The 22334-nt window shown below is 43.2% G+C and overlaps 2 protein-coding genes across 3 annotated transcripts in view; both read right to left on the bottom strand.

Moving 5' to 3' along the window:
• DIP2A (disco interacting protein 2 homolog A) overlaps positions 1 to 2073 on the bottom strand; it is a 79075-nt gene extending 77002 nt beyond the window's left edge. The window contains exon 1 of the mRNA XM_059475712.1: positions 1977 to 2073. Coding sequence (XP_059331695.1) covers positions 1977 to 2073 — 97 coding nt within the window. The remainder of the gene's footprint in view (positions 1 to 1976) is intronic.
• A 2658-nt stretch (positions 2074 to 4731) lies between these two features.
• PCNT (pericentrin) overlaps positions 4732 to 22334 on the bottom strand; it is a 70388-nt gene continuing 52785 nt past the window's right edge. For both annotated transcript variants that reach the window (XM_059475651.1, XM_059475650.1), the window contains exons 41-54: positions 19569 to 19766; positions 19139 to 19312; positions 18219 to 18414; positions 16941 to 17154; positions 16307 to 16457; positions 13428 to 14144; positions 12558 to 12838; positions 12203 to 12302; positions 10150 to 10314; positions 9172 to 9407; positions 7959 to 8047; positions 7080 to 7242; positions 6442 to 6569; positions 4732 to 5123 (exon numbers count right to left, since the gene is read on the bottom strand). In XM_059475651.1, coding sequence (XP_059331634.1) covers positions 5080 to 5123; positions 6442 to 6569; positions 7080 to 7242; positions 7959 to 8047; positions 9172 to 9407; positions 10150 to 10314; positions 12203 to 12302; positions 12558 to 12838; positions 13428 to 14144; positions 16307 to 16457; positions 16941 to 17154; positions 18219 to 18414; positions 19139 to 19312; positions 19569 to 19766 — 2856 coding nt within the window. In that variant the 3' untranslated portion in view covers positions 4732 to 5079. The remainder of the gene's footprint in view (positions 5124 to 6441; positions 6570 to 7079; positions 7243 to 7958; positions 8048 to 9171; positions 9408 to 10149; positions 10315 to 12202; positions 12303 to 12557; positions 12839 to 13427; positions 14145 to 16306; positions 16458 to 16940; positions 17155 to 18218; positions 18415 to 19138; positions 19313 to 19568; positions 19767 to 22334) is intronic.

Raw genomic sequence — 22334 nt, forward strand, 5'->3', positions numbered from 1 at the left:
CCTTCCTCTCCAAGTCAGCAAGATCTGAGCATTAATGATGGAGGGCCCCATTAAAACATCCCATACAAACATCAAGCAAAGGCAGGATATGAGCACATAACATATTACCAGATGTTGAAGAACTACTTGCAAATGTTTTCCAGTTTAGGAAACACAGAAAAGGAGTCACACCAGAGCGACCAAGAAATTCAAGCTCACATTAGCACTTTGCCCAATCACTCCATTAACCCAGCAGCGACACAGAAATCCACATTCCACATCAGACCCACAGCACCAGGACAGCGTGCAATCACTTCAGGTCTAACACACTGCAGATCCCCCTATAAAAAAAGTATTTTATCAGTTAAACAAACACACAGACAGGAACTGCAGAGCAGAGGAGCCAGCCCCAGGATATCCCTGCACGTGTCAGCAGGCACACAGGAAGAGCCACTGCACCAGCAGGGCCATGGAGCACACGGTCCCAGCTCACACACACAGGAATTCATCTGGCACATGCAACAGGCCATGCCAGGTACTGCTCCTGCCTGTGCCAGCAGGCATGCAGCAACAGGTTATACTTGGACAACAGTCACCCATCCTACACTTCTCCCCTGCACCAAAGCTTCCACACTGGAAGTGACGACAGCAGACCTGTGAATAACTCTGAATCCGTGACCTGAATCAGGCAGCACATCTTTAGGTGAATTAGCCCCAGTCGTGCCCACCTGAACGTGCTGATCTGAAAACTGCAGCATCTGAGGAGCACACCGAATGCTCCTAATCTCAAAAGCACAGGCGGTGTTAACAGGTTTTTAGCTCAAGGGTGCAGCTTGACGGTGTAACTGGGGAAAATGCAAGGGGTAACTGCTTGCAGAACATGGTGCCTCTGTCACCACCACCCCAGCACGCCCTGCTGTGCCAAGTGCTGATACCTGCCTGTCTGCAGGACGGGCCACGCCAGAGAATCAGTATGCAAAAAATCCTTCCCCAGCTCCTTAACACAGACACCACGACTGACACCCACAGGGCTGTTATCACCACACACTGACCTGCAGGTGGCAGGGATGTCTCCATCTGGGGGCTGAAAATCCATCACATGGTCACAGTGACCCTGTGCACTGCATATTGTCACCTCTGGGCTCATTAATGCACAGGGCTGGAGCCCCTCTGCTCTGGAGACAGGCAAGGAGAGCTGGGGGTGTTTAGGAGAAGAGAAAACTCTAAGGAGACCCTAGAGGCCCTTCCAGTGCCTGGAAGTGCTCCAAGAAAGCTGGAGGGACTTTGGACAAGGGCCTGGAGTGACAAGACAAGGGAGAATGGCTTCCCACTGACAAAAGGGCAGGGTTAGATGGGATACTGGGGAGAAATTCTTCCCTGGAAGGTGGAGAGGCCCTGGCACAGGCTGCCCAGAGCAGCCGTGGCTGCCCCATCCCTGCAAGTGCTCCAAGGCCGAGTGGGAAGGGACTTGGAACAACCTGGAATAGTGAAGGTGTCCTTGCCCACGGCAGGAGAATGCAACTGGACGAGCTTTAAGATTCCAGCCCAAACCGTTCTATAATTCGGTGGCTCTGCAAAAATGGAGCCAGCATCATCGTATTCCTGACTGCATATACAGCGAAGCACAAAAAAGTTGGAAATTACCGAAATTACATACAGAGAGAGCGATTTAAGGTTTTACCTGCAGTTAGGAACAGATATTGAAACTAAAATAAAACTGCCTTTCCAGAGTATCACTAAGTGCCCGTTCGGAGGAGTTCCTGCGGGGCCTCCACCAGGCGCCGGCCGCAGGGGCCGCGGGCGGTCGGTGCAGCCGCGGGGACGGCGCAGGCCCGCCCGCTCCCGGCTGAGGGCTCCGGCAGCAGCGGAGCCCGGGCCCGCCCAGAGCTGCACCGGGAGGCGAAGCCGCCGCCGCCGCTGTGCCCAGGCCCCCGGGCGGCAGCGCGGCCTTGCTGCCGTGCCGCGGCCATGCCCGCCCCAGAGCCGGCCCCACTCACCCTCGGACAGCTCCAGCTCCAGCTCGGCCAGGCTCTCGCGCACCTCGGGCGGCAGCGGCACGGCCTCCAGCGCGCAGCCCCCGCGCTCCGCCGCCATGGCGCGGCCGGGCGAGCAGCGAGCGGGCCCGGCGGAGCCACCGCCCAGCGCTGCCGCAGGTGGGGCCGGGGGCGGGCCGGAGGCGGGCAGCGGCGGTCCCGGGCCGGCAGGCAGGCAGGCAGGGAAGGAGGAGGTGCTGCCGGCCCCGCCGCCCCGCGCAGCCGCTGCCGCAGCCCGGGACGGGGCCGGGCCGCCGGGGAGGGGCCTCAGCGCGGCCCGCCCGCTCCCGGGCCGGCGCTGCCCTGCTCGTGCTCCCTTCCTTTTCCCACCCTTCTCGTTGCCTTGGCACCTGCCGTGCTGAGGCCCCTTTCCTGTAAACACCGAAAGTGCCCTTTCCCTCCCCGCTTCTTCCTCCTGACGGAAAACAGCAACTGTGACCCAGCCTGGGCCCACCCGGTGTCCCAGGACAGAGCAGGGGCATCTTCATGGCACGGAATTCCACCGTGATAGCCTGGATGTAAAGTGGTGCCTGGGACTGTATTAAAAAAAAACAAACAGCTAGTAAGAGTGTATTTTTTAAAACCAACCACCTCTCAAAGGTCAGGAGGAAGCGTTTGGGTTGAGGCCGTATTGAGGCAGCAGCAGCTTTTCGCTGTTCAGCTGGAGGTTCCAGGGGGAGTGTGAGGCAGGGCGCCACAGCCTGATGTTCTGGCACTCCTGCAGCCTCCCAGCAGCTCGGGAAAGGCAAACCCAGGACCTTATCAGTGGTCCTGACCCCCAAACTGCTCTGCCAGTAGCAACTTCCCGAGAACTAGAAAATAAAGAAAGCTGGGGAGTAGTCTTCTGCTGGCAACTGCTTCTGTCCAAAACACTGCTCGTGTTTGGGATGATTGGAGTTTCCGATTTCTCTACTCACATTACTGAAGTTAACACATCACAGGAGAGTATGCCCCATAGGGCTGCCCTTCCAGCGGCATAGACACACCACACCAGCACTAAAAAAACCATGCTGCTTCAAATGTCATCCTTTACACTGGGCAGAAACACTTCTTTCACTTACTGCTGTAATCTTCAGTCAGTATTTTAAAAGGTTCATTTTCTAGACAAACCCTTCTGCTTCCACTACCCTCCAGAAAGCTGTCTGTGGGTATCGGGGAGCTGATGGGGATGTAGCCACAGGGAACACATTACCTGTAGCTCAGATCCTACTGGGTTGGATTCCTTTGATGACATAAGTTTTAGCTTTCATATTTTCCAGATTTTGTACTGTATTATTAAATAACTTGGAGCTTCATATAAAGTGCTAGCAAGTTCTCCTCACAGTTTAGTCAGACAAAACAATCCTTTTGCAGCCCAAGAACACCATTGCAGCTTCAGGGCCAAGAAGTATAAATAACAGCAAATTGGGGAGAGCAATCTGGGAGGATGGGACTGCATAACCTGAAGCTGTAATTGGACAGTTAACTCCAACATGTAAATGGACCAAAACTTTTATAGAAGTGTGAAAACCTGTGATCTGTCACCCATATTGGGTGTAGCCTCGGCCAGGCTCTTGTACAGCCCAAGGTGTATCCTTTGAAGGCCTGTTAATAATTCCCTGCTTTATTCCTTTAACACTGTCTAGCCCCTGTTCTAGGCAGCCTCTCAAGGCATCACTTCTGTGCAGATTTCTTTTCAAGTGTTAGGACTCTTAGAATCTGATTTTTAAAAGAAATATGATGCAGTCACTGAGCCAGCATAAACTTATTTCAAATTGGTTTGGAACTCTGGACAAGTTCAGTCACTTTTGCCAAGCTTTTACACCAAATCAAGTAAGGTTTGTTCACAGCTCTTAAATTTATGCCCAATCAGTTCAAGGGTTCTCCTATAGCTGTCAGGGCATAATAAATCTGTACATGTGCCAAGATCTATCACTAACACTTTTTTTTCCAGAGAACAAAATGGTGATATACCTGACAGATAAATATGAGTTTACCAAGACAAAGGCAGTAAAATAAGTAATAAAATGATCTCAGGTGAATGCCATGATACAATTCTCAATTTCCAGTAGAGAAAAATCTTTTAATAGGCTGCAGCAGAACAATTTGCCTCCAGAAGTGATTTCTCTCATGCTCCAAAGTTAAAAACCACAACTGCTTCAAAAGTAGAGATTTCGCATGTCCAGAGATTTAAAATATTCTGGTATTATAATTCTTCCTATGCCTTTTCTAAAGAAATATAGAAATATCACAGACAAGTCTTATTCAGCATGATACGTGGATCTCTCCCAGACATTGTGACTGGAAATGGATGTACCACCAGAGCACCTCTTTCCTCTTCTCCAACCAGCAAGTTCATGCACATTTGGAACTGCCCCCCTGAAGACAGCTACAGCACAAAATACCAGACACAGGCAGGATCACTTACATTAGATGTAGATAAGAGTTCACAGGTTTTATTTGGTACAAAAGACTTAAAACTATGGGCCTTTTGAACTAGAAAAATGAAGCTAAAAGTGTCCAGAATAAATAGGACAGACTGAGGGAGGATTTATGTAGTGAAAAACCAGAAGAGCAAACGCTAAATTCACAGAAAGCTACCGGTATCTTTGATATTTTTTGAGAGTATTTGAGCTACTCCTTTAATTGGAATGATCCTGTAGAAATATCAAAACCTAAACAATTTTAGGAACAGCAAAAAACAAATAAATAGGTATGACTGAAATAAACAACCACACAATGTAAAATTCACTAATAAAATGCCATTTTAATAACTTTTTTTACAAGGAATCCACCTATACACTATAGAAAAATAAACACCACAGAGACTTTTTGCAGCTTACAATACAGCGATGCAGCCACACTTCAGCTGTTGACTTAATTTCACATGAGAATGTAAAACATTGTTCTTAGTGAAAACTAAGTCCCTCTTAAAGTACTAAAATATAATAAAAAGAGTCATATAAAAATCTGCTTTAAAAGCACTGCCCTTTATTCAGTTGCATGGCAGATTGCAAGTGCATCTGTTGAGTGAGGACCAACTCAGAGGAAGCAGGAACTTGCAGGACAGATTTTCTAGGTGTTCCCATCACTTTCTTAGGTTTCTCTGATGAGGTGAACCTAGCACTTGTCCTAAATTAAAAAAAAAACACAAAAAAACAACAGATCAATATTAGCAAACTGCTTGTGTTATGAAGCAACAGTGTACAATTAGCAGCATGTTATTTCCTCTAAGCACTTCATATGAGCTACACTGAAAGCAATTCCAATTTCCACGAGCCACCTAGGAGCAATACCAAACAGGATTTGAAAGCCTAAACATCTGCCAAAGCAAACCTTCATACCCTGGGAGCAGTGCTCCATCACAGGCCTGCTTTACCCCAGTGACAGCTCTGTTCTGCCACTCCTGTGGTGATTCTTTAGCTCACTGGGAGCTGGGAAATCACCTGGCTGACAGCACTGTTGTAAAGATTGCAGCATCATTCTGTAATTCTGGACATTATCATCCTGGTAATCTGGAAATGACAGAAATCATATACACTTTTCACAGAAGTGTTTATGGTGTCCCAGCTGTGCAGTCCTTATTCCACACTTGGAATGAAGCAAAACGTGTTACTTCCATAAAGGCTGACAGCTTTCAAGTCTAAAATCTGTTAATCTATCTGATCAGCCATGCACCTGCAGATTTTGGGGAAAATCCCCAAAACAAACAAACCCACAAAGTCAGAGTAATAAAGTTTCTAGGTAAAGTCCTGCAGAGAACAATGCCAAAGTTCCCAAACTCTTCAGGATTTCAGGATGATGTGATGACAGGTTGCAAGTTCCTCCTGAGGATAAGGTGTTTCTGTGCTATAACCAACATGTAACAAGAGGAGGTAATTAGACTAATTAAATGAAGTAAATCTGGTCTAGAAATTAGGTGGAACTGTTTTAAATAGCAAAGCTAAGTACCACTACAGTCCTTTGTGTGCAGTTTGATAAGTCTTAGAATGAGATGGCTGTATTTACCAGCCTCCAAATCTTTTTTTAAAATCTGTTATGAACATAAGGAAGTGATAATTAAGGGAAGCATTACAGTTTGTGCTGCAGAGAAAGCCCTGCTCAGCTATTACAACAGCTATGTTTGACTTTAAAGCAAATTAACTCCACACACAGCTTCATTTAAATTGCAATACTTGCTTGTTTAGATTTGGGAATGGGAGGAGGGGGCAGAAATCACATGAAGTTATTCCATCTTAACTCTTTTACTATGCACTTAGAGAAATGCCACACTTGGAGGAATTTTAGATACAACTTGGAAAGGTTTCCTTTTGGAGAATCAATTTGTTACCCCCCAATAATGATAATTACTCCTTAAAATGATGCTCTTTATTGGCAATGTGTAGAAAGAACCTTGTGAAAAGCAGCCCAGCCTTGCAGGAGCTGTGAGGGGTGAGAAGATGGTTCTTACCTGGCTGCAGCCCTCGCAGCCTTTGCTGAATCATCTCCAAGCGATGGATGTATTCTGTGAGTGACTGTTCAGGATCCTGAGGTGGCACAAGGGACTTGTCTGCAGCTGAACTTGGGGACTGGTGCAACCTTAGAAAGAAAACAAATTATTTTCTCCTGCTCATGCTATGCTCTCAAATATATCCAGAAGTTACATTCATACAGTCAGGAATTCTAGGCAAAGAAAATTGGAACCGTCACCACCCTTTGCATTTAAATATTTGTTTCTGGAAACAAGAGCAGCAAGAGGCATCATTTAGCCTAGCCTGGATGCACATCAGGCCTGAGCCACCACTAATCCAGTCATACTGAGCACCAGTCAGGGCTGCTGTTATTAATATCCTGTTCCATACTACACTGGTGACTTTTTAGCAGGGCTGTCACAAACAGACACATCCCATGACAGAGGAATAGGGTGGGGTACAATTCAGTCTTTTGGAAGTTCTTGCAGGTCTCAAACTCTCCAAGTCTCAAACTCTCCAAAAACATTTTGCTGAATTCCATGCAAACCAGAAGACCACCTGGCTGTTTGTGACAAACCACTCCAAGTTAAACAACCCTTACAATAACCTGAAGCATCTCCCATCTCTGCAGACTGACCTGTTGTGTGAGCGGTGGGAGGACCGCGGGGAGAGGCTCGTGAACCTTGCAGCACGGCTGGGTCTGTGGCACAGCCCTGGGTCCCTGTCCTGGGTAGGGGGAGAGCTCACAGGGCCAGCTGGGGGCTGCTGCTCCTTCAGCACTTCTGTTCTAGCACCAGAGGCTGTGGTAAATTATGAAGAGTTAAATAATATGCACTAGGAACCATTGAGAACAGGCTGTCATAAACACATCCAATAAACCCATGAAAATGACAGCAGAGTAGTAGGCTTAAGTTTGGTTTTAAATGCAGGTAAACACACTTTCTACAGCTAACTGCTTTTTTATTTTTGTGGGGTTTTTTATTTTGTTTTTAATTGTAATTAACAGAATTGTGATGCTATTTTGTACTGAAGTAGAAAGTTCAGCATTTGAGATTCAGGTTTCTTAGGAATCACACAACAGTGGGTTTATGTACAAAGGTGGTGTTGTCTTTTTTTAGAAGTATTTCCAGCAACTTAGAAACAGTGAAAACTACATAGTACCAGGTAATGAAAAAAACACTCTTTAATGTGAATATTGTTTACCACTGAAAAGACACAATGGAATTTTACACAAAGGGCAACAGCTCCCCAATATTAGGCGCTGCATTAAGATGTTTGCTGGAATTCTTACAAAGGCACTCATCAGTAACTCAAAGGAACACTCAAATGTTCCTCAAGTAACTCAAGTCCTTATTGACCTGCATCAGACCATCTATCCATGTACTCTACAGATGGATAGTGGCAAAATAAACAGATTTTCCCACTTGGGTTTTGTTTTTAAATGGAACACATCACTGAAGAAAACAAATTACAAAGAAAATTACCAAGAAAACAATGTACTTATCCAAACACATACCTGTGTTACCTCCTATACTGTGAGAAATGCTTTCACCCTGTGTGCTCTTCCTGCCAACTTTGTTCCACTTCTTCACCAAAAACTTTAACCTTGGTAAGAAAACAAATTTGTACAAGCATTAAAAGTAAGCAGAAATACTTTAACTTCTAATATTATTTGTTGGTAGAGAGCTGATTAAGTGACATAAGCAATGACTGTTGTGGGAATGACAGGAGAATTCTTCAAATTCAGTTTTTGCAATGCTGGCTTATCCCATTTTACCCTGTAACCATCTTTGAACTGCTGAAAAGACTTGCTTGTTTTGGCTCTGCTCCTCATCTCCAGAGAGCTCTTCCTACCTGAGAGGAGCAGTTTGGAGGTTACTGCATGAATTTGGAGGTGCTGCAGCCTTCGCTCTTATTATGGTATTCATGTCAAAGACTCTGTGTCATCTCCTGCTGGAAACTTGCTAGTGATCATTTTAACTATGAAATTGCTCAGAAATAACCACCTGTTACATTTAAAACTGCTTTTTTTTTATTCAATGGGCTTAATGACAGCATGTTGTCCCATGTACAGCTAGCAAAACCCATTTGATAGTGACACAGCATGATAAAATCACACCCAATGAAACACACGCTACTAGATTCCAGAGAATCATTCCTGACAGATCTCATTCTGGTACAGGACAGACTGTCCAGTGAGACCAATGAGATAAGGGTCAGCCCCAAAGGACTCCAGTTTGTAATGCTGTGCACTGGTTCTCAAATATATTGCAGCTGGATATTGCTCAAGTAGCTTTTTCATATAATTATGGAATGGTTTGGGCTGGAAGGGAATGTAAGGAACCCTACCTTGTTCCACCCTCCCAGCTGCCATGAGCTGGGACACTTTGCATCATCCCAGGCTGCTCCAAGCCCTGTCCAACCTGCCCTTGGACACTCCAAGGGATGGGGCAGCCACAGCTTCTCTGGGCAACCTCTGCCAGGCCCCACCATCCTTGCAGGGAAAAATTTCTTCCCAATATCCCAACTAAATCAACCCTCCTTCATTTTAAAGATATTTTTTACAAATCTTTAGTACAGATCAAACTCAGCTAACAAGTCATGTTTGAACCAGTTCTGGAGATTGCTTCTGCTTAATATTAATGTAGGATAAGCCACAGGAACTACCAATTTTTTAAGCTTCCAATAAAACATCACCAATAAGAGACAAGGGAGTGTTTTGGCTTTACCTGGAGATGGCAATGATGGCTCTGGCTGCACACCTGAACTTGGTGAAGGGCCTGGAGTGGGATGCAGAGAGCTGCAGGTCTGCAGAAGGATAGATTCCCATGCGGGCAATGAGAGACAGAGTTGCCTGCTCACAGTCCTGAAAGCCACCCAGCAGCAGCAAGAGGTATTTCTTCTGATAAACCAGAGCCTTTCTAAAGCTCTCTGCTCGGATGTATTTTCGATATAATCTCTGCAACTGCAGAAAAAAAGAAAAAAATTCAAAAAGTTCAGTTTTTTCACAGTTACTGATGCAAAAAACCAGCCACAAACAAGGTGTCTTCAGGTCAAGTGTCCAGACTGAGGACACAAGAGCAGCCAAAACAATTCTGTACACTGCTAAAACCCACCCAGATATGGAGTGTCAAATCTCTTGAAATCTCCTGAATGTCTTCAACCAAAATTGCGATACTCAAAACTCTAAAGCAGTTTAACTCTTCAATAAAACAAGTACACCTGCTTTAAAAAAAAAATGTAAGCCAGAACACATGGTGGGAGAGATGCCTATCAGATTTGATTACAATCAAAGTGTCAGAAAAATAAAAAGTATTTATTTAGTCAGCAGGGATTAAAAATAATGAATGTTTTCTATTTTCATGCTTAAACAAAAAATCCAAGTCTCCCTCTCATTTAAGAGAGGAAAGAAATTCCAAAAATCCAGATTACTTTTGATGCAAGTTCCTAACATTGAGAAAGTTCCAGAGAAACTTCTCTGATGAGGTACATATGGGGAAAGCTTCTAATTTAAAATAAAATATCAAGCTGTTTGTCTAGAAAATCAACCTTTTAAAATAGCAACTGAGGATGACAGCAGTAAGTGAAAGATGAATGCCATAATCTGACCAATCCCTTTTTCCCCCAGCAGATTAGTTTCAAATGTAAGCTCCTGGCTCTCCAAGCACCAGAGACCCCCCCTTTGCTGGTTATCCCCATGATTTTACCTTAGGATTGGAAGTTTCTGGTACTGGTTTGTTTTCATTTTCAGCATTGGCTTTAGCCAGCTGGGATTCTGGCTGTTTCAGCATGTTCTGCAGCATGTTCCTCTCTCGTTGCCAAGCCTCTCTTTCCAGCTCTTGAACAGGGGCAGCATCACCTGTAGATCTCACCTAAAACAGAAACCTAAAGGAAGTGAGCCACAATGGGTTTTGCACATTGTTTTCACAATCAAACACCTCAAGCTGAGTATAACCCAAATTTATGACAAATTAAAACATAATAACAATGAGCCCAAAAACCAGCAATGGTATTCAGGTGTTGAAAGGCACAATGGGAAACTGAAATGCATGAAAAACCCTTCTGACTTTCATCTGTATCCACAGGCAGCACAGAAATAGTGAAGATGTCTGTGGACATGCAAAAACAAGTTGTGAAAAATCCTGAAAAATCCCATATTCAATTCTGAGAGTCTGTTGCCCAGAGAAGCTGTGGCTGGCCCATCCTTGGAAGTGTCCAAGGTCAGGTTGGACAGGGCTTGGAGTAACCTGGTCTAGTGAAAGGTTCCCAGCCCATGGCAGGGGGTGGAAAAAGGTTGGGCTTTAAGGTCCCTTTCAGCCCAAACCATGCTGTGATCCTGTAAAACTGAGTTTTGTGGTAAGGAATGAGACCCAGGAGTCCAGCTCCAATTCCTCATGCAAGTTCTGCCTTTGTAGCCCTGTTTGTAGCAACTACAAGTTTACTGGTCATCAGTTACATCAGAGCATGATGCAGTAGATCACAAAAGAAATAGAAGATTTTTTAAGGTAGTTGATGTTTTATCCCTTGAAATAAAATCCATACATTACAGAAGCCAGTACAAACAACTGACCCCACTTTCTCCTTGCAACTTATTTCAGTACAATCTGTAGTATCTGAAAGATTCTACATGACTCATCCATGTCCTTGACTTCTGCTGCACCACTTGGCAGCTGATTGACCAGACAGCTCCATTTGGCAGATTTTCCATGCTGACATTTTGCCAGATTCCCTGTCCAATACTCCCCCAATTTATTGCAACTCAAGGGGGAAACAGCAGAAAGTTCCTTTGGTGTCGTAAGCATGTGGTTCACTACCTAAAGGAAGGAGAAATTCAGAGAGGAGACTGAAGGAAAAGGTGATTCTGGAAAAAAAAAAAATCAAAGCCTGAAAAGAGAGCAGAGAGGAGGAATTGTTGGTGCGCACAGAAAAAAAAAAGCTATTGAGGTGGAGTTTTTGCTCCTAATATCTAGAAAGGCATGTGACTTTCAAGTGCTCTACTGAACACTTTTATTATTTAAAAAAATGTCAGGAAACTTGAGTTCCTTGATTTTTGTGTGGTCAACCCCTGAAGGAGGGAACTCTGCTCCAACAAGGGTTTTGTCTACAGCTGACAGCTCTAAAGGTTGGTGAGAGGAAGGCTTAACCAAAACAATCCCATGAACTTGAAGAAGAGGCAGCATCCCCCTCCTCAAGGCTGGAGATGATCCACTTGGCAACCACCTGTGTGGCTGCACAGGTAACAGAAGGAAAACATTAACTGTATTTTGTAAGCAGGTAGACACAGGGAGAGCTGCAACATGCCAAGCTTGTCACACATCAGACTTGTGAACAGAAGACACAAAAAACTTTTCACTTATCAGTCATAGATCTCTGTCTATTTCAAGAGAAAGACATAAAACTACAGTTATCTGGGGAATCAGATGGAATCTAAAAGTAATGCATTTATGTATTTTGCATCAATAGATCTGAGCTTGGTCTTGGGTAATCCCTGGGCTTGTGTAAAGTACTTGCAATACTGCAGGCCTGGGTCAGAACAGCCCTCCTGAGATGACAAACCACTGTGGTGCTTTTTGAAAAAAGTACTTGGCATTTTGGTGAAAAACAGCTGTCTCTGGATGCATCAAGCAGCTACAGCAACACATCCCAAAGCTGGTGATCCTTGGACACATTACATATCTAGGGAAAAAATGCTCTCAGAAGCAGACTCTGCAATACAACAAAACAGAGTGGAACATGAAAGTAAGTTAATATTTTCCTTACCTGAGTTGTAGCAGGAGACAAATCTGATTTTAGCTCCCTTAATGTCTGCAGTAAAGAGGCCACAGCTTCATCATTTGATGCAGACCAGTCATTAACCGTTCTGTTAGGCAGAAACACCTTTTCAGTATCAGGCTGATTTGTAAGAATGTTAACACACATTTAATTGCTTCTTCCCACTACTTGACCTTTAAAGTTCTCAGGCTTTACTTATGCAATATTTACCACACAAATTACTACAAATACACAGAGAAATTAGCAAGTTCTGTTAATTTTTAAGAATTAAAAAAGCTCTCAGCCATGACACACACAAGTTAATAAGCAGGATGGAAAGCAAAGTGCTGTTTTATGAACTCACTTATCCAGAGTTTTATGTATGAACTCATTCAGGTGCATAACCACAAAGAGCAACTGCTGCCTTATCTTCTCCAGCTGTTGCTGCTGCTGTTGCAAGTGGGGTTTTTCAGTTTGCTTTGTCACAGGCTGTGTGGCACTTCCATCTTTGCTTGAGGTACACAAGAGTTCCTCCTGACAGTTTGGAGCTGGAGGATTTCTTTCTTTTTCTCTTAATACTGCCAGCATTTCCTGCAGTTCTTTGATTCTTTGTTCATCCCTTTGGTGTTGCTGTTGCAAGTTTTGCTGTTTGAATAAAATAAGGAGTAGTTAATTGCTTGTTATATATACCCACTTATGTAAGTGTCACACACCTAATCAGCACATCCCTCTGGGTGTTCCTGAACTGCCAGACCACTTTTGGGGAAGGCTTGGAGCACTGCTTCCCAGGGCCACCAGGAAGCCATTTAATGACACTGGAGTAGCCATTGTCCCCATCCAAGGAGAAACCCAGGGTGAAACCACTAGTTTCTCAAGCCATGATTGGGATCCTAGCTCATAAAATAAGGGCAATGACATGAAAGTTAGTTTGGTTCCATCCTGCATTTAATCCCTATTTGTCCCCACCTGTGAACAACCAGCACAGGCAAAAATTTGAAGATCAACTTGGAAGATTTAAAGATCAACTTCCATCAACAACAAACCCAGACAACCCCTTGAAAATAGCTACATTTCACAAAAGCAGGACAAGAGCTCATTTAATATATTTTTCAGAATGCTTTAGCAGAAGGGAACATTCCAATCAAAGAATACCATCCAGAAGGTTAAATCCCAGTGTGTGGGGATGTAACATTTCAGTGTGTGGCTATTTCAGTGTAAGGCAGAGCATTCTCACCAGTCTCTCCTGATCTCTCTGCCAGTCCTTCTGTTTCTGTAGCTCTGTCTGTTGCTGCTGTTTCTGCTCTCTTTCTCTCTCCTCTTTCCTGTTCTTATCTTGCTCTTTAAGCAGTGTGAAGAGTGACTGCAGTTGTTCCCAGTCCACTTTGAGCTTGACCTCTCTCTCCCTCTGGGCCTCCAAGGAACGGATCACCTCTTGCTTTTGTGTCTGAAGAGACTCCAGGGTGGCTCTCAGTTTGTCACTGACCTCCCTCTCCTTCTGGGTTTCCTCACAGCACATCTGCACCTCAGCCTCCAGCTGCCTTTGGGACAGGATGGCCTTCTGGTGCATTTTCTCAATAACAGCAGCAAGCTCCATGGTTCTGCTCCTCTCCTCTTCCAGCTGGGCTTGAAGCTCTCGGACAAAGGCCTGTTCCAGCAGGGACTCCCTGTGCTGGCAGGAAGCCCCTTCCTTCACCCTCATGCTCAGCTGCTCTGTCAGAACACGCTCGTGGTTCAGGGAATCCAGGAGCTCCAAGGATCGCTTTTTCTCAGCTTCCAGGCTTTTCTGCAGCTCCCTCAGCTTGTTGTGCTCCTGGGCCAGCAGGGCTTCACAGCGGGAGTGCTCGATCTGCAGCTCCTTGCGCAGGTTGTCTGTCACTGTCCTCTCGTGCTCCAAGGACACGGCCAGCTGGCACTTCTGCACCGACTGCACATCCAGGGCAGCCTGCAGCTCCTGGGCACAGGGGGAAAGCACATGGATTCCAGCACAAACACTCAGCTCTGGCACTGGCTGGCATTTAGCCTTTTTCAACCTCCTATTTTATCCAGAAAGATATTCAAGACTTAACTAGAGTAGTTCAGGTATTAAAAAGCTTAATTTAAAATTACAAGAAAATGCTCTTTAGCAATATGGCACCAAGCAACAAAACCAAAAATTATCATGTTAATGTATCTGCCAGTGTCACGGACATGTTTTATGAAAAATCCTTTTGCTAGGATTTTTCTCCTGAGAAGCTGAGAGGCCTCAGAAATGGAATGTAAACAATGATTATCTGCTGCTGTGGAATGCAACAGATGGATCTGTGATGGGTCTCATATGGTTGTTTTTAATTAATGGCCAATCACAGTCAGCTGTCTCAGACTCTCTGGTCAGTCACAAGATTTTATTACCATTCCATTTCTATTCCATTCAAGCCTTCTGATGAAATCCTTTCTTCTATTTTTTAGTATAGTTTTAATATATCATTGTCTTTTAATATAATATATATAATAAAATAATAAAGCAGCCTTCTGAAACATGGAGTCTAGATTCTTAACTCTTCCCTCATCCTGGGACCCTTGCAAACACCACCACATGCCAGTACATTATTTCTTCTTCAGTTAGTAAGATCCTCATTAGGAAATCACTACTTTTCACATCACTCAGTCCCATTAATAAGTAGCATCTGCAACAGCAATAACCCTCTTGTGTTAAAAAGAAAAATCTAAGCAGTCAGAGTAGATGTAAAGCTTCAGGACTTGGCAGCCCATCTCTTCAAAGCACAGAGTAGAGACTGCAAAAAATAAATCACAGAATGGTCTGGTTTGGAAAGGATGTTGAAGTTCATCTCATTCTTACCCCCTGCCACAGGCAGAGACATCTTCCACTATCCCAGGTTGCTCCAAGCCCTGGCCTGGGGAAACAGCTGCTCTGGGTAATCTGGGTGCCAGGGTCTCACCACTCTTACAGGAAAGAATTTCTTCCTTACATCTAGTCTAAATCTACTCTCTTTCTGTTTAAAATCCATCCCTAGGTCCATTCTGGGAGCCAGTCTTTCTTCAGAAGGAATGGCAGGGACTGAAGGAATAGTGCAGGGCACTGCAGACAGACAGAGCTGGCACTGCTGTCCCAGTAGGGAGGTCCACCCTGCCCTGCACATAGCCAGCTGCATTGGTTATCTCCTAGAAGGCCAAGTCAGATGCTAAATGGCAGAAGCTTTGCATAATGGGGCTTGAAAAAAGATTTGTGAATGCCAGACTAATCTGTCCAACAGGTATCCCCAGGGCAAAGCACTTTTCTCCTGGCCTTGGCTACTCTGTCCTCCCTGCATGAGCAGCTTTCTGAAAAGGAGGAACATGGTAGCAACATCTCCTAACCATGCAGCAGTAACAAACACCTAAACAAAAATCACTCTCAAACTTAAACAACTAACAGGAAGGTGACAGGAGAAGCCAGACTACATGGAAATAGTCAGAATTGTGTTTCCTCACTTAGGGAATTTAAGGATTGTTTGGAGTTTTTTGAGAGAGTTTAGTTTGGGGGTTTAAGAAATGGTTTATGTTAAATCTTCCTCCTTTTCCATTTACTGTGGGCCTTTTACAAGCACTGAGTCATTGCTATCACAGTCTTGGAGAGAAAGTTGTTCACTTGTTTTCTGTTCAATTTAGAAGGGAACAGAACAACTTTGGTCAACTTCCAAAAATACATTTTATATTGAAAAGGCTCCACTTACTCTCTGCCAAACCTATTTATCATTGGGTGGCTTTCTTTATAATCTCAGACATCATACATCTCACACCCTCATGCTAAGTTTGCTGTGGAATTAAGGGTGCAGTCACACAGCTGCACGATCTGGCTGTTCCTACTCAGCAAGGGGCAGTACACAACAGGGGAAGATGGGAGAGGAAAAAACATTAAGAAGATGTGGAAAAAAAAACCAACATGGCATTCAACCTTGGTTTATTTCTACATGTGCAATTAGTGAAAGTAACTGAAAGCTTTAACTGGGTGAAAAAAGACAGGTTCAGAAAAGGTTTGGGGGTTTTAACAGTTACTAAACAAAGAACAGAGGAGGTGAAGAAGACTGCACAAATAACTCCTAGTTAACGTCATGCCCCGGGGGAGCTGGGCGTTACCTCCATGGCCTTTGTCTTTTCATCCTCTGCTTTCCTCTGCTGACGCTGCTGTTCCTCAAACCAACCTCGCAGCTCAGAGCCCTTCAGCTGCTCAGCCTGCAAGCCTTCAAGTGCAGCTGCCAAATCCTTCTCTTTTTTTTCCAATTCAATACTGCAAAGTTCAAAACGACATTTCTGTGTTCAGAACAGAACATCCTTCACCAGCATCACAAGCAAGACATTTTGGGTTGGTTTCTCTGAGTTCTATGATTTTTGTTTCTTTAAAGTGGTCTCTATTCTTTCTAAAGAGGGTCAGTTTTCAAGTCACAGCTAGTTAGCAGCTGAAAACATTTACCTCCCTGCAAGCCAAGCTAGAATTGCTCGATTTAGTAACAATGAAGAGATAGGTTATTTATTCTGGCCGAGCAAAGTTGTCCTGTGAGAGGAAAGCAAAATATTGGCATACACTCAGAAGGGAGTGGGAAAGGAACATACCCAAGACGACAGAATTTAGTAAAGAAAACATAACCCTTTAAAAGTGAGAGACCATGGTTTTCCTTCCTGTGTTTCCAAGTGCTTTATGGAACCAATTAGTACAAAGCTCTTTCAGAGCTTTACCTGCTGATAAATCAAGTAAATAAATAAATCTTCTCACCGTAAATTATTTATTTCCCTCTGAAGCTCTTCCAGGGATTTCTGCAACCTTTCATTCTCTTGCTTGCTTCCAGAAAGCTCTGATTTCAGGGATGCTTTTTCTTGATTCAGGAGATCACAGGTTTCAGAGGATCTTTTCTGCTCCTCAGAGAGGGTGCTGTGCAAGTCACTTACAATAGATTTTTCCTGCTGAAGTTTATATTCCAATAATTCAACTAGAATAAGAAAACACTGTTACAGTTATTTACATTACAGACACTTTGACAATATGGTATCACTTACACTAATTTAAATTATAAAAAAAAAATGTCAGCTGTACTGAAGTGTTCTTGTCTGAAGAATTAATCTCTTTTCAAACATAAGAGGAATCAACAAAAGCATGTATAAACAATGTGATTCTATCCTTGTGATATTCTGTAATATCATTAATGGATTTTAAAACTCATTAAACAAACTTATCCACTTACATATAGATAAGTTTCCTTACATTCCTTATAACAGGAATCACTATGTAGAACCTGTTTTGCCAGCTCTGTTCAGGTCAGTGAGTTAAGAAAAACAACTCTCCCTAAATTTGGAGGTTCCTGTTTGATAAGTACTTTAAAATAATTAATGTACCTAGGTCTACAGCATTATGTAAATAAAACTAGTAATAAACTTCTGGATGTCCAGAAAATTTTCTTCTATTGGACTAGTGCATGTGCTATAAAATGGCTGAATCCTGAGTGATAGTGATGGGAAAACAACAAGAAGGAAAAAGCAGTGTTTATTTTTGATCAAGGTCACTTGCACTTGTTTCCTTATTACATAAAGGGACCCTGCTGTGAAAACCAAGGCTTGCTTATTTAGTCAGGAACATGGTTTAGCAGTGGCCTTGGCACTGCTTATGGTGAGACTTCAGTGTTAAAGGTCTTATCCAACCTAAATGATTCTTTGATTCTAAATTAGCAAACACAAGATAAATAATTCTCTGCAAACAAGCAGGGGGTTTACTGTCCCTGCTGGGTTCTCACCACCAGTTTTTCATGTATTTACTGCTTCAGTTCCATTGCTTTGGGTTATTTCACAGCTTTTCTTTGCTTCTCATAGATTTATCTTAACTACTTATATGAGAAAGAATTGCTCTCATCATAGGCAGCCTGAGTGCATTCAGTAAAACTGAGGAATTGTACAGCCTCTGCTAATTGCAGGACACCTTTTTCTTTTTGCCTTTTCCCTTTGAGGCAAAAAGGAACTGTTGCAGAAGACAGAAAGAGCTGACAAAGCCAGCAAGAATTACCTTTCCTCCGGAGCTGGTGCTCCTGTTTGTTGCCATGATCTTCAGCCTTGGTGAGGGTTTCCTGCAGCTGCTGCAGCTTCTCCTGGCTCTGCAGGTGCGCCATGCGGAGCTGAGCCCGCAGCTCCTGGATTTCTGACAGCAGGCTGTTCCTGTCTGAGGAGCAGAGGTGCTCCACAACCATCTGCCTCTGCTCCTCCTGAAACAAAGCAAGGCCTATTCAAACTACAAGGCTATTTCCATATCTTCTGCAAGGATAAACACTAAGGAAACTCTTGCAGTACAAGTTTTGTATTGAAGCACTCAAATGACTGAGTTTGTGCTTCACATTAATGCAAAATGTTGACATTATGTAAAAAAAGAAAAACCCCGCTTCACTTGCCTTGTCAAGTTTATACATAGTTACTACAACCTAGAAACTAAATATTACTGGCAAAAAGCCCCCAGATTCAGAGTTAGTTCAATATATACCCTTTACAAGAGAGCTCTGTTAAGTTCTAGATAAATGGGAAAGGGGGAAAGAATTCAACAAAGTATTTCCTATTCACTATCACAGTGAATCTCATTTTGAATGGATTCTGGGATGGACTCCTAAGGATTGACCACCTCACTGTGCCAGTGTGTCATCACAAGAAATTCTGTACTTACGTCCAATCCACTTCTTGATGCCAGCTACAATAATCAATAGGTTTTGTAACACTATGGAAAAAGTTGAAGAAAAATGCTACCACAACAGCAAGTCAGCTACTGATCCCACACCATCTGCATTATACAAGATAATAATATAATAATACACAGATTTTATACAGATTTAATACAAAGATTTAACAACAGAAGCAATAAAATAAAACTGAAAAAAAAAATTAAAAATTAAAGAGAATAAAGAAGTGATTTATGAACAGCACACTAAGAACTTTTCATACTTGTTGTTTGATTATATACTCCAGCTTTTCCTCTAATGAACTTGTATCACCAGATGCAGGATTGGAGAAGTGAGACTTCAAGTCAATTTGCAACATGTTTCTCTCCTTCTCAAACACACTCTGTACTGCCTGCAGAAGTTCTCCTCTCCAGTCAACAGCAACACCTGATGTTTCCTGTTAAAATATTTTTTTTTAAATGGCATCTCTCTCAACTTCTAACCCAGCATCTTTCATACCATAAGAGCATATCTGTTAATTTAAGCACTTTTAGAAGGGTTTAAAGGGTACTGTCCCTTACTCCTTAAACATATATACACACAGACATATCTCATAACATATTTTATGTATAATATACATTTATGTGTGTGTGTATATATATTTACACACACAACCTGGTTCCCTTGCTTTAAAGGGTATTTTATAGCCATACCTTGTCTCCTCTGTCTGCCACCTTGCTGAGGTAATCCTTCAGTGACTGGATAGCATCCAGCAGGGATAATCCCTCCTTCTGCCAGCCCTCCATTGCCACTTGGCTCTGAGGGATGTTCTTCAGCTCCCTCAAAGCCAAGGGATGCTCTGACAAAGCCAAGATTTTGCGGCTCTCCTCATACACCATCTTCAGCACAGTCTGAGAAACAGAAAACAAAGATAATATTAGGAAACAGGCATCAGCATCCTGGAAATGTAAGAGTAAGATGGGCTAGTACCAGACAACAAAAGTAAGGTGTCTGTATCAACACACTAAGATGCAATTAAACATGAATTATTTTATTATTTATGCCAAAGGGCTGTACTTCGCCTTTGTTTCTGAACCATTCAGCAAACTTTCAGGGAATAAATCAAATTCTATCAAATCTGAAGCTATGTTACTCAACTCCAGTGATGCCAGAAAACTGAATTATGTATTTAGACAACCTTGGCTTAATTTAGCAAATCATGTACAAATATCAACTCCCAAAATAACCAGTTCTAATAATTTACACAGTGGAAATTGTTTCCTCTGACACTGTCAGGCCAAATAACGAATTTTAAATAAATTCCCTGTTCACAAACTATTACATCATGCACAGATGTTTCCTGGCCTCTTTTCAAGGAAGGTCACTGGAGATTTAAATCCTTTTCCTACACACATCTCATCAGAAATATCCCAGCCTCCATGTGGAGCTGTTCCTCATTGCTATGCACTTTAAAAACAACACAGAGTACTTCTATTTAACTCTTTATATTCTTTCCTTGCACAGTTTTTAAATTACTTTTAAACAAACTTAAGTTGTTTTTCCATCACTGGAATCAAAATAGTGATTACTTGAATAATCAATGAAAACCTTTAGCAAACATTAACATCAAAAGCACAGTTAAGTGTTCAAACTAAACATTTAGTACTGGATTATGCACTCAGATCTTACAGACAGTAAAGTCTAGATAGATATCCCACTAAAGAAGCTTAAAAAAAACCCCCAAAAAATCTGTTTATTAAGGTAAAATAAAAATCACCTTTTCCATGAGGTCTCTGACACACAATTTTTTAGACACAGAATCACAGAATGGTTTTCAGTTGGAAGGGATCTTTCAACACAACATCTACTCCAGCTCTGCTGTGACAGGCACGGGGAACATCATCTCTTATTTCAGGACGCACAAAGCCCCATCCAATCTCATTTTGAATGGATTCTGGGATGGACTCCTAGGGATTCACCACCTCTGTGCTAGTGTGCCATCACAAGAAATTCTGTACTCATGTCCAATCCATTTCATGATCTTACTGGGCACTGAGGCGAGGCTGAAAGATCAGTAGTTTCCAGGGTGCTTGTTATTAAGCTTTTTAAAAAAGGCTGCTATGATTCCCTTTTCTCCAGTCACTGGGGACTTTATCTGACTGCTGTGACTTTTCAGAAACAATGGAGACTGCCTTGGCAATTCCAACTGCAAAATTTCCTCAGGACCCTGGGATTCATATCTTTGGGTCCCATGGACTTAGCTATGTCCAGGTTCTTCTGGTGGTCTTGAATCTGATCTTTTTCTCATAATAGGAGGGACTTCATTCCTCCAGTCCTTTCCTCATCTAATTTAAAGCTTTCCTTATAGGTCTGGCCATGTTATTGGTGGAGACATCTTGTCTCACTTGAGTGACTTGCATGAGCTCCCAATATTTCTGGCTTCTCAAAGGTAAATCCATGGTAATAAAAATGAAAACCTTGAGTATTGCACCAGCTGCACAGCCTGGGATTCCATCCTGGTCCCCTTCCTCTTGACTGGGAGGATAGAGAGCATATCACCCATAGTCCCACACCTTGGGACTGTCCTTTTTGCAGAGCTGTTAGACCCTACACAGGTGATCATCTGTAGGGCTCACTCAGCTTGGCAGCCTCAATGACACCACAAATGCAAGCTGCAGGTAAGCAACAAGCTTCTCTGGAGAAACTATCTGGATGGGAGGAAGGTGCTCCAGTGCCTCTCAGTAAGGAATCTCCAATTACTACCACCTGATGTGCTTTTCTGGTAGCACTGGTTCTAATGCCAGCAGATGGTTTTAGCAGCTTTGCATGTTTGGCTTTTCCTGGATTGCATCAGTTATTCCATGTGTTCTTCCTTCTCCAGCCCTAGAGCATCATGTCTCTTGTTAAGGGCAGATGGATGGGGGAAGGATCTTTGTTCTGACTTGAGCAGCCATAAAGGCCCAGCCTCCTTCATCTTGTGAATTTGAACTCTGCCTTACCTTCCTCCCATTTGCTGGGCAAGCTGGAGGAACCTGCTAAGCATATTAGGAGGCATGATACACTTTCTAGGAAAGCTATTTCTTCTAGTTTCTTACTACTTGAGACCTCACTGTAACCTACTGTATTCTCTCACAGATGAGAATTTCTCCCTTCCTGTAGCTGGAATTTTTGAAATGGCTGAGAGCTTGCTCAGCAAAGCAAAGAGTTCTAGGCATATACTTTCTTCAACTTTAATTACTGGCTAGAGTGGGCACTCACAGCTCAGTCTTCTGTATATTCCTCATGTTGCTTGAACTGGCTCTGACCTGTCCCTGCACACCTTGCACTGGTGTTTCCACAGCTCTCCATCACATCAGCATGACAAGAACAGGCAGAGGAGCATGATGTCAGCCAGCTGTGACTGCTTCTGAAACAACATTCTGTGAAGCCTCCAAGGTAAACCCATAAAGCAGAATAAACAGTCCTTGTACCTCACATTC

The sequence above is a fragment of the Ammospiza nelsoni genome, chromosome 7 (genome assembly GCF_027579445.1).
Source record: "Ammospiza nelsoni isolate bAmmNel1 chromosome 7, bAmmNel1.pri, whole genome shotgun sequence".
Classification (NCBI taxonomy): domain Eukaryota; kingdom Metazoa; phylum Chordata; class Aves; order Passeriformes; family Passerellidae; genus Ammospiza; species Ammospiza nelsoni.